Source organism: Mustela nivalis (assembly GCF_964662115.1).
Source record: "Mustela nivalis genome assembly, chromosome: 8".
In the NCBI taxonomy this organism is placed as follows: Eukaryota; Metazoa; Chordata; class Mammalia; order Carnivora; family Mustelidae; genus Mustela; species Mustela nivalis.
Window position 1 is genome coordinate 120,201,383 of NC_139027.1, and position 15,458 is coordinate 120,216,840.

The window sequence follows — 15,458 nt, forward strand, 5'->3', positions numbered from 1 at the left end:
GAGCCCGATGCGGGACTCGATCCCAGGACCCTGAGATCATGACCTGAGCCGAAGGCAGTGGCTTAACCACTGAGCCACCCAGGCGCCCTGAAGATCACTTTTAATCTCACTTTTTTGAATTGAAATACTGTTACTCTTTGAGGTGCGCGTGTGTGTGTGTGTTTTAGAACTAAACATTAACTGTACTTTGTATAATCTTGATTTTATTCCTTACCAGAATGTTCGTTGCACTAAATGAAGGTACATCTTTGAGTCTTTCTAAGAGACGAGAGAGAGGTTTTAACTCCTAGTGAATTTTTCATTAAAATTTTCCATAAAAATAAAGCATGTTGGTTATAGACCACTTCTAACCCTGTCCTATTTATTCCTTCTGTAGATTCGCAGCGAGAATTCAACAGTAGGCCAGGAACAGGATACGTACCTGTGGAGTTTTGGAAAAAAACTGGTACGTATTTGTCTGCTGCTAGGTCGCACATACTCACTAATTTGTGTGAGCTTGGAGTGCATGTTCCGGGGAAACGTGGTTGGCTCATAACTTTCTCCTCAGAACTCTAGGCTCCTGCCTTTCCCTTTCCAACTTTTACATACACCTTGACTGTGTCTCATGTCACTTGGCAGGTCAAGAGTTAGGAATGACTTCCTATAGTCCACTTAAGTCCCTTGCATACCCTTCTGCTGGGTCATCCTTAGGCATTAAATAACCAACTTTTCCTTCCCTATTTATATGCCTTATTTCTGAGCATGTAGCTCGGTTCATTTCTGCCTGTTATCTTCACTCGAATCTACACACATTCTGTTCACACACGATCACATTTGGTTCATTCGGGCCTTGAAACAGGCCTCCACTCTTCCTTTCACCCTCATTGTTCCCAGATTTGTCAAGACTGTTCTGCATGGGCCTCATTTTCTAGAAGACTGAAAGGAGGGTGGGTCTGCCTCTTGTGGTAAGATAGTGGGTGAAACTAACCTCACGTTCCTAATTCTATCCTTGTCCAGACATGACTTCTCTTCTTTCTAGACTCCCTTTTCCAGGATCTTTTTTTTGTAGTCCAGTATAGTTTTTTTCTTAAGATAAAATTTACTTCTGCAAAAGTTAATGCTTGTCCTTCATAAAGATTCTTTAGGGAGCATCAAGATCATCATTAAAAACAAACGGACAAAAGGTGTGAACAAATTATGAGAAATACAAATAAGCATACTGCAGAATGTTTATTCGACTGGCAGTATAGGAAAATGTAAGATAAAGCAGCCCTGATCGATTAGCCCCGAGTGTCTTTATTGACGTGTATTTGTTGACCTGTTTTTGGGGGACCTTGCTAATGACTCTGAATAATTCATTAGTGGTTTATATATGAAAGTATTAGGTATGACCAACCTTGAGTATGTGCAGAGCTTTTAAGATTTTATTTTACTTTTTATTAAAGATTTTATTCATTCATTAGGGTACGAGAGAGAGCATGTGCCAGAGGGTAGAGGGAGAAGCAGGCTCCCCACTATGCTGGAAATCTGACATGGGGCTCAGTTCCAGAACCCTGGGACCATGACCTGAGCCACCTAGGCGCTCCAGTATTTTATTTTTAGCGTGGGGCTTGAATTCACAACCCTAAGGTCAAGAGTTGACGGCCTATTGACTGAGCCAGAGTAGATGCAAATTCTTACAATCTTTCCTGTTTCATGCCTTTGAATTCTTCCTCTCAAAAGCATATAATCCAGACTTAGCCACACAGATTGTTTAAAAAACAAAAATATGTACAAAGATAACCATTTTTAGTATATTCTGTGTGAATTTATATGGTGACACCACAAAGTATTATTTTACCATTAAAAATAATTTGGAGGGGCGCCTGGGTGGCTCAGTGGGTTAAAGCCTCTGCCTTTGGCTCAGGTCATGATCTCATGGGTTGTGGGATCAAGCCCTGAGACAAGTACACAACTCAGTGGGGAGCCTGCTTGAAGATTCTCTCCCTCTGCCCCTCTCCCTCTTCACGCTGTCTCTCTCAAATAAGCCTTAAAAAAATAATAATTTGGGAAACTCTATAGCAGCTTGGGAAAATCTTTGTAGTTGGAAATGGGGAAAGCTTTATTACCAAGAAGTGGAATAGGGGGGCACCTGGGTGGCTCAGTGGGTTAAAGCCTCTGCCTTCGGCTCAGGTCATGATCTCAGGGTCCTGGGATCGAGCCCCGCATCGGGCTCTCTGCTCCACAGGGAGCCTGCTTCCTCCTCTCTCTCTCTCTGCCTGCTTCTCTGTCTACTGGTGATCTCTGTCTGTCAAATAAATAAATAAAATCTTAAAAAAAAAAAAAAAAAAGAAGTGGAATAGGATTACAGGAAATGAAGAAAGCAGTTGTTAAGGTAGAGAGAAATACTACCATGCATAAGATCTCGTTGATAACTAGTGATTTCCTGCTTGGGAGGTACCATTGGTTAACTATGGTTAAGAGCCAAACTTTGGTGTTGAAATGGCTGGATTTGAGTCCTTCCTCTGCTGTGGTGTTGTCTGCAGCCTTCAGTGACTTTAGCAAGGTAGTTATTCAAACTGGCACTCTTGCTGATTGACCCTTAATTTGAAAGGATAAAATATATGTCAGGGAGTTACTGTGTTGATCAGGACATCTCTCTGGAAAATAGTAAGAGGCTTATGAAGGGTAGCAATGGTGGGTCACAGTGAACCTGTGTAGGTACCAAGAGTAAAGGAAGCATGGAGTTCACTGTCAAGTCAGCTCAGCAGCATCCTTGTCCTTTGTAGTGAAAACAGCTTTTCTTAAAGGCTGGAGTGATAAGATGAAAAGACGTAGGATGGCATTCTAGAATACATTATTTAGATCTTCTTTGAGCCTAGGCCATGTGAAAGAACCAAGCCATAAAGGAGGCTTAGGTTTTCGGGTTTTCTAGTCTTGTGGGCCCAAAAAGGTGGTCACTCACATTAGGTCTTGGAGATGAGACTCAACACATGGTGTATGCCATTTGGAGTGTCCATTCTTTGGAAACCAAGCAGGATGGTGGTGATGGGAGGAAGTGATCAGGAACAAAGTGGGGTAATATCAATTGTAGACAGGGCTTTGGAAGCCCAGGCTCCTGGCATGCCCAAATCTGTACCCCATGTTGCTCTGTTGTTCAGTCTTCTATACCTAACTGCCCCCTGGCCATTTGTACCTGGATGTCCCAGAGGTACTTAAGTCTTCTCACTTGTCTACATGGCATTTTGCTTAGTACCTACCTGTTCCGTTTCATAGCACTATCTCTTCACCTTCGCCTCCAGACCCTTAGGTGCTGCCAGCCTCATCCTGTCTCATCCTTTCCTCTATGCCATTTGGACCTACCTGATTTCAGAGTCATTTCTGTCAGCTGGATTTCTACTACCCCAGCATCTTGCAGGCCGTCTCTGCCTTCAGGCCTTCCTCTGTACATAGAACCCTTCAGGAGTTCATGTTTTCTTTAGAAGAAAAGCCAAAGTCCCTAGCATGGGTTGCAGGACTTTGCAGATACCATTTCCACCTACTGTCTCAACCAAGACGCATTTTCTTGATCTCCCTGCCACTTGTAGAGCTGACCACTTTTCTCTTTGGAACTCCTATCTCTTGTACTGACATCTATTATGGATCCCAAGCCACCTGTGTACTTTGATCACAAGCAGTTAGGTGAAAAGGACAACGTCCTAGTCCCCTCGGTATCCCCAGCCCTTAGCATAGTGCCTCCCACCATCTCCACACCCAACAAATGAGTACATAAACAGACAAGTGAGTATAAGAACAAAAGTGAATGTGTATCTCATATGTTAAACCTTCTGTATTTTTGGAAAAGTCCTCTTGTTTCAGCTCTGTGCCTTCTTGCAAGTGGTAGGGAGTGGGAGGGAAAAGATTTCTCGGCCAGTTGATTTTACTGTCACTTTCTTCTAGAAGAAGCTGTGAATAAGGTGAAAATTCAGGCCATGTCAGAAGTACAGAAAGCCGTTGCTGAGGCAGAGCAAAAAGCCTTTGAAGTGATTGCAACGGAGAGAGCTCGGATGGAGCAAACCATAGCGGACGTCAAACGACAGGCTGCAGAAGATGCCTTCCTCGTCATAAATGAGCAGGAAGAGTCAACAGAGGTCAGAGTTCTGTTACCCCTGGGGGCCGGGGAATTGGGCAAGAGGGTGCTGAGGTGGTGGCCAGGGCTGAGGCAGCTGCAGTCACCGAGCCCACTGTTTCCTTAAGGGCAGGCAGACAAAAAGGGCAGCTCTTGAACGAGATAATCATTTATCTATCAAGTACCAGAAGAATTTTGTTTCTTAGTTGTTAATATCCTTACATAAAGCAGCTCATTGTGTCAGTTTCAATTTTGAAAACTCACCCTAAGGACAGAGTTTGTGGATTTACATAATTATGATGACCACCTTTGACTAGTGGGCTCTCCATGAGCAGGAGACACAGAGTTAAGTGCATGTTGCCTCTTTGATCTTCACAGTGATCCTGTGAGGTAGGTATTGTTGGGTTCCAACTTTACAAAGAGGAAACTGTGGCTTAAGGAATTTCACTGATGGAATCCCCTAGTGCTGAAGCCAGGGTAGGGGTAAGGAGATGCAGGGCCCTATAGCATTTGGTCTGTTTATAGGTCTTTTAGGGATTGAACTGACAGATCAGGCAGACATGCCCACCTCTCCAAGACCCAGGGCCCAGCACACAGTTTGTTTCTACGCAGGACACTTGTACCAGTGAGGACGAAAGTAAAACTGAAAAGAAAAATCAGATGACAAAAACATCGTTAACCGTCCTTTGGAATATAAAAAAGTTTTACTGTAATTTTCCTTTCCGTTATTTTTTCAGCTTTGAGATAAACTTTATGTCCTGAAACAAGCCTATTTCTGAAAGGAGGCAGATCCATGTACCAGTTAAGACATAAAGAACTTGGGGTTTTTTGTTGGTTCTGTTTAAACAGCAGAATTGTTGCTGTCTCACTTTGTGTAAATTACACCCTGTGGTATAGTAGTGCCAGACCTGGCAGGTGAAGAGGAACAGGCCCGGTGAAGAGGATATGGGAAAGTTCCTCATTGTAGCGCCCCAACAAGGCTCTGAATTGTGGGGAAATAGTTCCATTGACCCTCTTGTTTTTGAGCAGTGACCTCTGTGTTTCTGTTCGTATTTAATTGTCTGTCTGTAGCCATCCGCGTCTACATCAGTATCCATTCATATTTACCTGTTTTTACATCTGTTTATCTTCAACTGCATCTGCCTCCAAAAAAGGAGGGGAACGTTTTGGCTAAAGGCATGAGTTCTGGATCTAGACTGTGCAGTTTAAATCCCAGCTCTCCATTTATAGCATTGTTCTGTGAAGGTCCTATCATTTTAAAGATTTTATTTATTTATTTGACAGAGAGAAATCACAAGTAGGCAGAGAGGCAGGCAGAGAGAGAGAGAGAGGAGGAAGCAGGCTTCCTGCCGAGCAGAGAGCCCGATGCGGGACTCGATCCCAGGACCCTGAGATCATGACCTGAGCCAAAGGCAGCGGCTTAACCACTGAGCCACCCAGGCGCCCAGGTCCTATCATTTTAAACAGTGCACAAAGTGACCTGCCGGTGAGGCACACACCGGCACCCATCCCAGCAAACTCTTTCCACAATGGGGGCGGGATAGAAGCTGTGGGTTAGTTTGCATTGGGCCAGAAAGGACGAATTCGCTTTATTTTCATCCAGAAAATACTGTATGAAGTCCAGCAGGCATTCCTGGGGTTTCTTCTGAGAAGTGGTGGGGTATAACGGACGGAGCCTAGAACGGGAGGTTAGGAGCCCTGAGTTCTAGTCCCGCTTCCCCCCACACTGGCAGCATTCCCTATGGACTCCTGTTTCCTTCACTGTATAGCGAGTGTGTAGCAGCCCCTGTCCTGGTCTCACTGTTTTTACAAAATATAATAAGATCGAGATTGTGGTTGTGGAAGTGTTTTTAAATGGCATTGTACTGTGTAGACAAAGGATTTTGCTACGGTGTAAAACCATATGTATATAAGCTGGGGCATCTCCTGCTCTTACCAAACAGTGACCTCCTCTGAGGCCAGACTCCACGAGTCTCCCCTGTAGTGCCTCAGGCAGAGGGATAGAGCGAGGGGTTCCCTCGTGTCTGCCGCGGGGCACCTGATGCTCTAAGCCTGGATTTCCTTGCCAGCCTAATGGGCTAGCAGTTGATTATAAGATGGAGAGTCATTGCTCCTTTGGGCCAGCTTCGCAGTAAGGTCAAGGGGGCCTGGGAAGGGTCCCAGGGGTTTTGACAAGTCCCAGGCCATTTTGATATAGGTAATCCCCAAGGTACACTTACAGAGTACAGGTATCCCTCACTTTTTTTTTTTTTTTTTAAGATTTTATTAATTTATTTGACAGCACAGATAGGCAGAGTGGCAGGGAGAGGGAGAAACAGACTTCCCGGGAGTAGGGAGCCTGATGCGGGACTCAATCCCAGGATCCCGGCATCATGACCTGAGCCAGAAGGCAACTGCTCAACCAACTGAGCCACCCAGGCGCCTCATCCCTCACTTTTTGAAAGTTCACATTATGCCTTTGCTTTTACAAGAGGCCTATGTTAGTACCTATTCTCACTTGCTGAAAGAAATCTGAAGAGGCTTTTCACTTTAATGAGAAAAGACAAAAAGCAAAAATAGCGTTCAGCATTCGTTATGCAGAGAGCCCAGCACATGCCCTGATCAGCAAGACTGGCCCTGCCAAGCTCCTTCCCCAGGAACTCCACTCTCCGTAGCCGGCTGTGAAAGCTTTGAACTGGGTCTGTGAGCATCTGTGTTCTATCTCAATTTATTTTATGCACCCATTAGCAAAATGTGTCTTAAGTAAAAGCCTAAGAGAAGTTATTTTTTGGGTCTGGGAACGCTCAAAATTTTTCCATATAAATTAATGCTAATTATTTCTCCACTTCACACCATTTCAGCTTATGAAAGGTTTCATAGGAAGGTTCCACTTCTGGGGCGCATGGGTGGCTCAGTGGGTTAAAGCCTCTGCCTTCAGCTCAGGTCATGATCTCAGGGTCCTGGGATCGAGTCCCGCATCGGGCTCTCTGCTTGGCAGGGAGCCTGTTTCCTCCTCTCTCTGCCTTCCTCTCTGCCTACTTCTGATCTGTCTCTGTCAAAGGAATAAATAAAATCTTTAAAAAAAAAAAAAAAAAAAAGGAAGGTTCAGGGGAACCTGTAATAATGGCAGGGACTGATGATCTGTGCTTAACAGAGGAAATTCTAGAATCCCCATCCTGACTTTCCTAGCCAGTAAACTCAGAAGGTTTATAACCTTCTCCTGCTAGCTACAGAGGACTGTTCGACCATATGTGTTGTTCCAGCCTTGCAAAGTGCTGGTCTGAAGCATGACCACAACAATAATAAACCTTTTGCCTTGTATCTTGGCAAAAACTTCATGGCTGTTGGGAAAAAAAGACAACAGCAAAAATAATAATTATAAATATATAATGGCAGCCAAGGTGAGAGCACTTGTGGTTTACTACTCTGTCCTGGTTTGAGATGCTCTTGCAGGCTTGGTCAGGGAGCAGAGGCTCTCCCATTCACCTGGGGCTGACCACAGGGTGACACATTGGCCTGTGTTTCCACGGCGGCCGCATGTAGGCAGTAACCACCTGATTTCTTCCCCACAATGTTCTGCCAAAGCATCATTTGGATTCAGCCTGTCAGACTGAAAGGTATGACATTCTCTGGAGTATAGTTTGCTTGAGGATCCGTAAATGCATCCTGGGAAAGTTGTCTGCTCTACATTCTGGTCCACTGGTGTTGGTGCTGGGCAAGTTTGGGGAGTCCCTAGGCTATATTTCCTGAGAACTCTGTTGTGTTGGAAGGGAGTCTGCGATCCTTTGTAAACTCTTCAGAGCTGAACGTGTACCTTGAGTGGAGTAGAGTCAGGGGGTTCAGCTGCCCGGCTTTGCATAACCTTGCAGTCACTTTTACAGCATTAGCTATATCTCTGCCTGCTGGCTCTCAGTATCCCATCTACAAAAGGTGGGCTAGATGGCCCCAAGCACCTGTCTCTTGTTTTATACTTGAGCAAGTTTCCAGATTTCATCGGGGACAGTGTCTTTCTTCCCTGAGGGGATTATGGAGTGGTCGGGCCAGGCTTCTGATGGGCTTCTGCCATTCTGGAGATGCTGTGGGGGGGACAGGAGGCCAGCTGGTGCTCCGGTCCTTCCTGACACCTCAGGCAACCCCGTCTCTTCCTGGTAGTCATTTGGCCAGTACCAGAGGCTTTTTCTCTACTGAGTGGCTCCTGGGGACCTCAGGTGCAGGCTCTCGTGGAGTCCTCGGGAGCCTATGGAAGGAGACTAACAGGGGGCAGGTGCTGGGAGCTGCGCCGAGTGGCAGCCTCCTTCATGCTGCTGCCCTGGTTGACTGGGAGAAGCGCAGGGCTCTCTGTTTACAACCGGCCTGCTGCTGCTTTCACAGGACTGCTCCTCCCTGCTCACCCAAGTCTCACTGGCGCCCACCTTCTGTCACAGTCAGTGCTTTTCCTTTCGATGCTCTCCCTGCCTCACCCACTGGCCCCCCAAGTTTCTGCTAAAGCCCAGCAGTACCTACCCCTTCCTTGGCGAGTGCAAAGAGTAGCAGCAGAACTTCCAGGGCACTGAGTTCTGAGTGCTGGGAGGCTCCCTTACACAAGCCTGGAGCGGTCCTCTGACTCCCAGTCCACCTGTGATGAGACGGGACTGAAAGGAGAACGGGTACAGAAGTTGCGCAACTGCCTGCACCCCTGTGCCCTGACGGGTGACCTTTTTAAAGGCTCAGTGTTGTCGGTGGAAGCAGTCAAGATCATTCCTCTGTTGAAATCAAGAGAGAAAACGTGATCAAACACACGTGTGCATGTGTTGTGTCAGGGCCCCTGGGACAGAGTTTATTTGGTCACTGAGGGTTAAATAAGAGTCAAAACAACGAGGAGTTGCCTTTGGCAGGAGGGGAGACCTACCACCACCCTTCCCTGGCACCCTTCGTCTTGCCGTCCTGCCAACCCACGGCGGGCGGTTCGCCTCTTTTTACTGACGAAGGAAATTCAGAGAGGCATGTGTGTCTGCCACGCGTCAGCAAAGAGCAGTTGAAGTAGGACAAGCCCAGGTGTATGTAGTTCCAAATGCCACGCTCTCCCCACACAAGATCCAAGCAACTAACCCTTGCCTGTGTCTTGCAGAACTGCTGGAACTGTGGCCGCAAAGCCAGTGAGACCTGCAGCGGCTGCAACATCGCACGCTACTGCGGCTCTTTCTGCCAGCACAAGGACTGGGAGCGGCACCACCGCCTCTGTGGCCAGAACCTGCACGGCCAGAGTCCCCACGGCCAGGGCCGGTCACTGCTTCCTGGAGGGAGGGGCTCGTCAGCCCGGTCCGCCGACTGCAGCGTGCCCAGCCCGGCTCTGGACAAGACCTCGGCCACCACCTCCCGCTCCTCAACGCCCGCCTCTGTGACAGCCATCGACACCAACGGACTCTGAGCCCAGACTTCCTCCCTCTGATGACCTCACGGCACAGCAGAACATGGCACAGGGGGCCTGGCCGTTTGAACCAGTGCAATTAGCTGTCGGGTCATCAGCAAAAAGCGAAGCGGAGGCAGGAAGAGTGCAAGCCCAGCAGACACTGCTCCGTGGCCTCTCCAGACACTTACCCCAGTTTCCTGTCTGCGTCCTCGGGGAAGCTAGCGTGCCGTTCTCTCTGTACACAGGCAGCTGGCCAGAGCTGCTGCCTCCTTCCTGGGCTTCCGGGTTGGTTCCTGTCCCAGCTGAAACTGGCATGGCCGGCCCCTTTTCAGTGTAGACCACCAGCTCCCTTGCCTGCCTCTTGAGGCAGCAGAGACTGTCAAATGTGCCCCACCAGGCTGGAGGCAGCTCGCCCCATGCACTGCCTCCCTGCCCACCACCCTGCAGCAGAGGCCTGGAGGCTGACAGCAGGCAGTGGAGGAGATCCCCTCTGTCGGGGTAGCTCCTTTAGCCCCGTCTCCACCCTCAGCAGATGCCACTGATGAGCCCCACTAGGACTTGGGCCAGCAAAAGCAGCACTCAGGACTCTCTCCTCGACCCTGCTGTTCAGACTTGTTAAGATGATCAGAAATCACAGGAAAAAAAGTCACCATTTCACTAAAAGCACCCATAATAATGAAAAACAAATAAAACTTCCTTCAAGCATCACAGATCATTTTGGACAAGATTTTCCAACCTGGCTTGCTACTTTAGTTTGGGACCTGTTTGTTTCCTCTCTCACTTCATTTTGCTTATGCAGAAAATAGTTTCCAGCGCATGGATTGGTCTGCGGGAGAATGAGACTCAATTGTGGATAGTCTGTTCTCTCTGAGCATGTTGGCCAAACTAGTATCGTCAAATCATTGAATGGATGATCTGTTGGAAATGCAGAACCCTTTGTCACCGCTTGGCTGTTTGCGCAGTCGTCTTGTTCTGTGTCCCTTTATCTGAGGCCATGCGTGTCCAGATCACTGTGTGGATTTTCTTCTCATGGTCTGTGGGTGGCCCCTTTGAAGCTATGGTTGTCCCATAGGATATGATTTGTTGTGGCTAGGGCTTGCCTCAGCAGTCAAGGCCTGGTCACATCTCAGCAGCCTTCCTGGACCTGAAAGAATTTTTCAAACCTCATCCATAATGCATATTACGTCAACTTATTATCAGGCATACAATCTCAGTTATCTATTTGATAACTTCCCTCTTTGAGCTAAGAAAAGTTCTGTGAAAGGTGACAGCCATTTTGAGAGAGGCTCACCAATTTTTCTTCCCATCATCAGGGAGTTTCCCAGATGTTTACCACCTGTACCCCTCCTAAAATACTAGGAACCGCCACACATATTTTTCCCTGCCATTTGCGTTTTATTGGCAGCCCATTGAGCCTGATGCGCTCTCTGTTCACATCCAGGCCTCCAGCACCCTCTTGCCCCAAGGAATCAGTTGGGGTGAGTTGGTTGGCCCTACTCCGGCTGGCCCATGAAGCTTGGCTTTAGGTGGCTCCCTTCTGTGTGCTGACCAGAGTGAAATCAAACGTCTCCGTCTCATCAAGGAAAAGGGATCGGCATAGTAGTGTTGTCCTCACATACACCTGTAGCTTACTGTGAGAACTTTTAAGTCCCTAATTTAATTTACCTAAGGATTTTCTGTCTTACAGAGAAACTCACGCAAGGCACCTTTAAAATACCTGGATTTCTATTGCATAAAGTAAGCTATACCCAGAGAATGAATGATGTTACTTTATTGTGGAATTCCTTAAACTGCAGCAGTGGGTGGGGCCTCCTGACTTCCAACAGGAATGAAATGAGGACCCCAGGCAGGACTTGTCTGCATTTCTTTCCATTAAGACCTGGGATGTCCCATGAGAAGGTGACGGAGCCTGTAAATCAGAGCAGGAGGTCATCTCGTGGTGCCCGCTGGATCTGCCCCCAGTTCTCTGTCTTCAATGGCAAGATGCACACCTGGGCAGGTCCTTTACATTGTCCGTGGCCACAAGACTACCTGGGCTAGCTCACATTTTTCCTGGATGGAATAAAGAGCCAAAACCAATAGCCTCTTCATGAGGGCTCAGTGTCAGTGTCTCTAGCCAGGGTTTCACTTCGGTGTGCAGCTCCTAGCTGACTGTCGGGGGCTGCAGCTAGGCAGCCACTAGGCTGACCGCTGACCGCTAGGTCGCAGGGTTCCTGTGGTGCTGTTCTGGACTCCTTTGCTCATGCGCTGCCCAGAGGCCAAGCTGAATAGCTAAGCAGTAGCTCACACTGTAGTGCAGTTCTCAGACTTCTTGCTATTAATTTTTGGTCACTTTCACATGTAGGTTGTTAGGGCATTTCTATAGATGTAAGGAATCCCGTTCTTCATCATCCTCCTCTCTGAAGTTTTCCTGTTCTTTGGTTGGGAAGAGGAGGGGCATTGTCTTGGGGCGGAGCAGGGAGAGGGTTGAAGGGGTGGCAGTGAGTCTAGCTTCCCACTTGGTTTGCACTGTTCATCCCAGCTCCCAGGTTCGGAGTACAGGTTCAGGCTTCGCACTTCCATGTCGTTAGACTTCAAATGTCTTGATATAATCAGGCTGCTTAGAGGACCAACTTTGATAGGTAATATTTGGCGGGGGGGGGGGGGCAAAAGACCAAGAAGATAAAAGACTGAAGGTCTCGTCAGGGCAGCCCCAGGCTCTTTTATATTACTGTAAAAATGAAAAGCAAATGTGACACGTGCCTGCCCACCCATCAGAGCACATCTGGAGATCGAGGCCAGTGCTCAGCACTGCCCACTGAGGGACACTGAGGAGTGATGGGACTTGACTGTCCTCTGTGTGCAAGGAATGGTTGCAGAAACCAGAGAAGGTTGAGGTGGCCAAACTGGGAGCCATCTTTAAATGTTCTGAGGGATACTTGAGGTCTGGAACTTCATACCCTCCATCCTCCTTTGGGTCCCCACCACCGGCATCACGCCTGACTCTGTTCAGTGGTGAAAATGGACTCTGGAAGAAGTCGGTTAATTACACCCGCTCAGGAATAGGCAGCCCATCCTATGAGTTGTGTACGTGGGACTTGCACTTTGGAGGGTGCTTGTAGCTCCGGGGGTGGACATCTAGCAGCTGTGCTCAGGTACAGTCCTGTGACCCTGAGGTCACAGAGCCCATGAATCTTGGACAGTGCTGATTCCTACATATCTTAGTGGATCTGAGTCTGGAAACCAGACGCATCTACCCAGCGCAGGTCAGTGCCGTGCTGGCTGCAGTGCAGACATCCTTTGCCCAGTCTGGGCCTGTTCGTTCACCAGGAGCTCCTTGCTTCCTGGTGTCAGCATGTGCTGCTTCAGCCTCTAGACAGAAAATCTACACTGTACTGCGTGTGGCCTTGTTCCAAAGTCAGATTGATCCCTAGGGCTGCCATCTGCTTGCAGAGGGTGTCGACCTTGTTCTGGTAGTCAAAGCAAGTGAAAATGAAGGTTCAGCAGCACTATTGGAATTACTCAGTAGTGAGTTCTTCAGAATGAAAGCATAAATAATGACCAGGTAGCTATTTGTCCTGGAAACTGTAGAAGGGATTACAGATTAAATAAATCACTGAAAATAGAATACATCTTCAAAGCCGCCTTCAGAACTGGTGTCAGAACCAGGTCAGTAGACCAAGCCAACTTAGATCTGGGGGGCGGGGGGGGTTTGGTTTGGTTTTCGGTTTTTGGTTTTGGGGGTTTTTTTAAGCTATTTGCAGAGAACTGGGTGGTGGCATGTTTGAACCAAATGTAAGAAAAGCCAGAGGGACCTGGACTGTTCCAGCATGGACCAGAGGGCCGGCTTGTGTAGGGTGGGGGTGGGGGGCTGGGTGAGCTGCTGAATGGGGTCCTTCCAGCTCTGAGTGTCTAGTTCTTGTGAAACCAAAACATTGATGACCTGCCTCTGCCCATGTGCATCGACATGCTCATTTCCAAAGATGATGGTGCAGGTGACCTTTTCCATCACGAGCCAGGAGGAGGTTAGGAGGCCTGAGGGTGGACCCTTCATCCCCCTTGCCCTCACGGCCCCAGAAATGGCACTTGCCCTGGAGATCCCATCTGGTCCGGCCCACAGCTGCCCAGTGTACACTCATTGATGCTTATACCAAATAGGGCGTGTGTGGCTGGTGGCTGGCGGCTGGCAGAGGCAGCCCCGTCCCTCCATTGGAGTTGGCGGAGAGAAGCAGCAATAAGCATTAGGTGAATGATTGAAAGTGCTCTTTGGCTCAGCAGCCTTCCGTCCACTTTCACGGCTTTCCAAGTTCCTGATGAAGCTACTAAAGCTCCATCCATAAAAGAAAGCCAGTAATGTAAATAAATAGAAAACTATGCCTCCAAGCATGGTTTTAAGGGGGGATGATGAATGTGAAAGCACCCACAGGATGCGGTAGTCTGGTTTCTCTGTGCTTTGTCATTTTACTCAGATAGGAATTTTTGTTACTTAACTCTGTGCATAACTTATTTAATGTACTGTATAAATGAACCAAAACTGTTAAATATGTATTTAGTTTGTTCTACTTAAAAGTAGTCAATAAAAAGGCTATATTCCTTTTCTGACTCGGGCTGCACCGGGGTGGGGAGGGAAGGGGTTATGCACACGGGGTATCACCGCGCCGGCCTGCTTCCGCGCCCGCCCCTCCTTTTGGGGTGGTACCTCCAGGAGTTTGTGCCGCGGCCTAAAGAGCACCCAGGCGAGTGGAAGCTGGAGGTGCTGCTGAGGAGCTGGTTCCAGCTGCTAGGCCTCTGGGAAGCCAGCGGGAGCCCTCTGTGCCTGTGGTCAAGGGCAGCAGCAGCTTCCAGACACTCCTACTTCTTCTCTTCACTGTTAAGTGATCTTCCAATACAGAAAATAAACTACAGAAAGTGCAAATAGGGTAGTGGACTTGTAGATACTTTTTTTCTAGTAGCTCTTAACGTATTTTCTTTTTCTTTTTTTTTTTCTTTTCTTTTTTTAAGGATTTTTATTTATTTGAGAGCATGAATGAGGAGAATGTCAGAGGGAGAAGCAGACTCCCCGTGGAGCTGGGAGCCCAATGTGGGACTCAATCCCGGGACTCCGGGATCATGACCTAGGCCGAAGGCAGTCGTCTCAACCAACTGAGCCACCCAGGCGTCCCTTAACGTATTTTCTTAGAAATTTTTAACATACCTGGACTTGGGATTATTCATTCCTGTTCTTTTACACGGATGTTAAGGCACATGAGTTCACCGTGGCCTGCACGTTTACTTACTTAGTGGTTGTATGGTTTAATTGAGGCTTTAATTTTAACTCTTCACCTCCTGTCAGGCAGTTGGATTGCTTTCAAGTTTTCCCTGTCCAACATACTGAAATGAATATCTATCTTGGGGATAATTTTCCAAGGTGGGAGTTCTAGAATTGAATATTTCTTGAATCCGCGGAGCATGTGTTCTGCTTTCCCTGAACACCCACCAGCTTGCGGGGACTCCAGCAGACCCTGTGTAGTACTGAACATGGCTCTGAGGTGGTCCTAACCTGCTGTGACGACCCAGACTCCTGTGGGCACACCCAGGTACGCCTGTATGTATGGAGCCCTAGTCTTTCAGTCCAGTTTCTTGGTCAGTGACCTGAGGACTCATTTCCCAAGGCCCTGGCCCCATCCTCACTCCTGTCACCTGAACACCCATCTCTGGCCTCTGCCCTAGACCTACTTTTTTAAGATTTTATTTACATAGAGTGAGTTGGGGAGGAGCAGAGGGAGAGGGACAAGAGGACTCCATGCTGACTGAGTATGGAGGCCAATGCAGGGCTCCATCCACAACCCTGAGACCATGACCTGAGCCAAAAATCAAGAGACGCTTTTGGGTGCCTGGGTTGCTCAGTGGGTTAAGGCCTCTGCCTTCTCAGGTTGTGACCGTGGGATCCTGGGATCGAGCCTTGCATGGGGCTCTCTGCTTGGCAGGGAGCCTGCTTTCTCCTCTCTCTCTGCCTGCCTCTCTGCCTACTTGTGATCTCTGTCAGATAAATAAAATCTTAAAAAA

The 15,458-nt window shown here is 48.0% G+C and overlaps 1 protein-coding gene across 5 annotated transcripts in view; it reads left to right on the forward strand.

Moving 5' to 3' along the window:
* Positions 1-14,008, forward strand: part of CBFA2T2 (CBFA2/RUNX1 partner transcriptional co-repressor 2) — a 150,344-nt gene extending 136,336 nt beyond the window's left edge. For 3 of the 5 annotated variants that reach the window (XM_082745980.1, XM_082745983.1, XM_082745982.1), the window contains 3 exons: positions 377-445; positions 3,898-4,088; positions 9,153-14,008. In XM_082745980.1, the coding sequence (XP_082602106.1) occupies positions 377-445; positions 3,898-4,088; positions 9,153-9,452 (560 nt within the window). In that variant the 3' untranslated portion in view covers positions 9,453-14,008. The remainder of the gene's footprint in view (positions 1-376; positions 446-3,897; positions 4,089-9,152) is intronic. The other 2 variants (XM_082745981.1, XM_082745984.1) reach the window with 1 other exon arrangement.
* Positions 14,009-15,458: the final 1,450 nt, after the last annotated feature.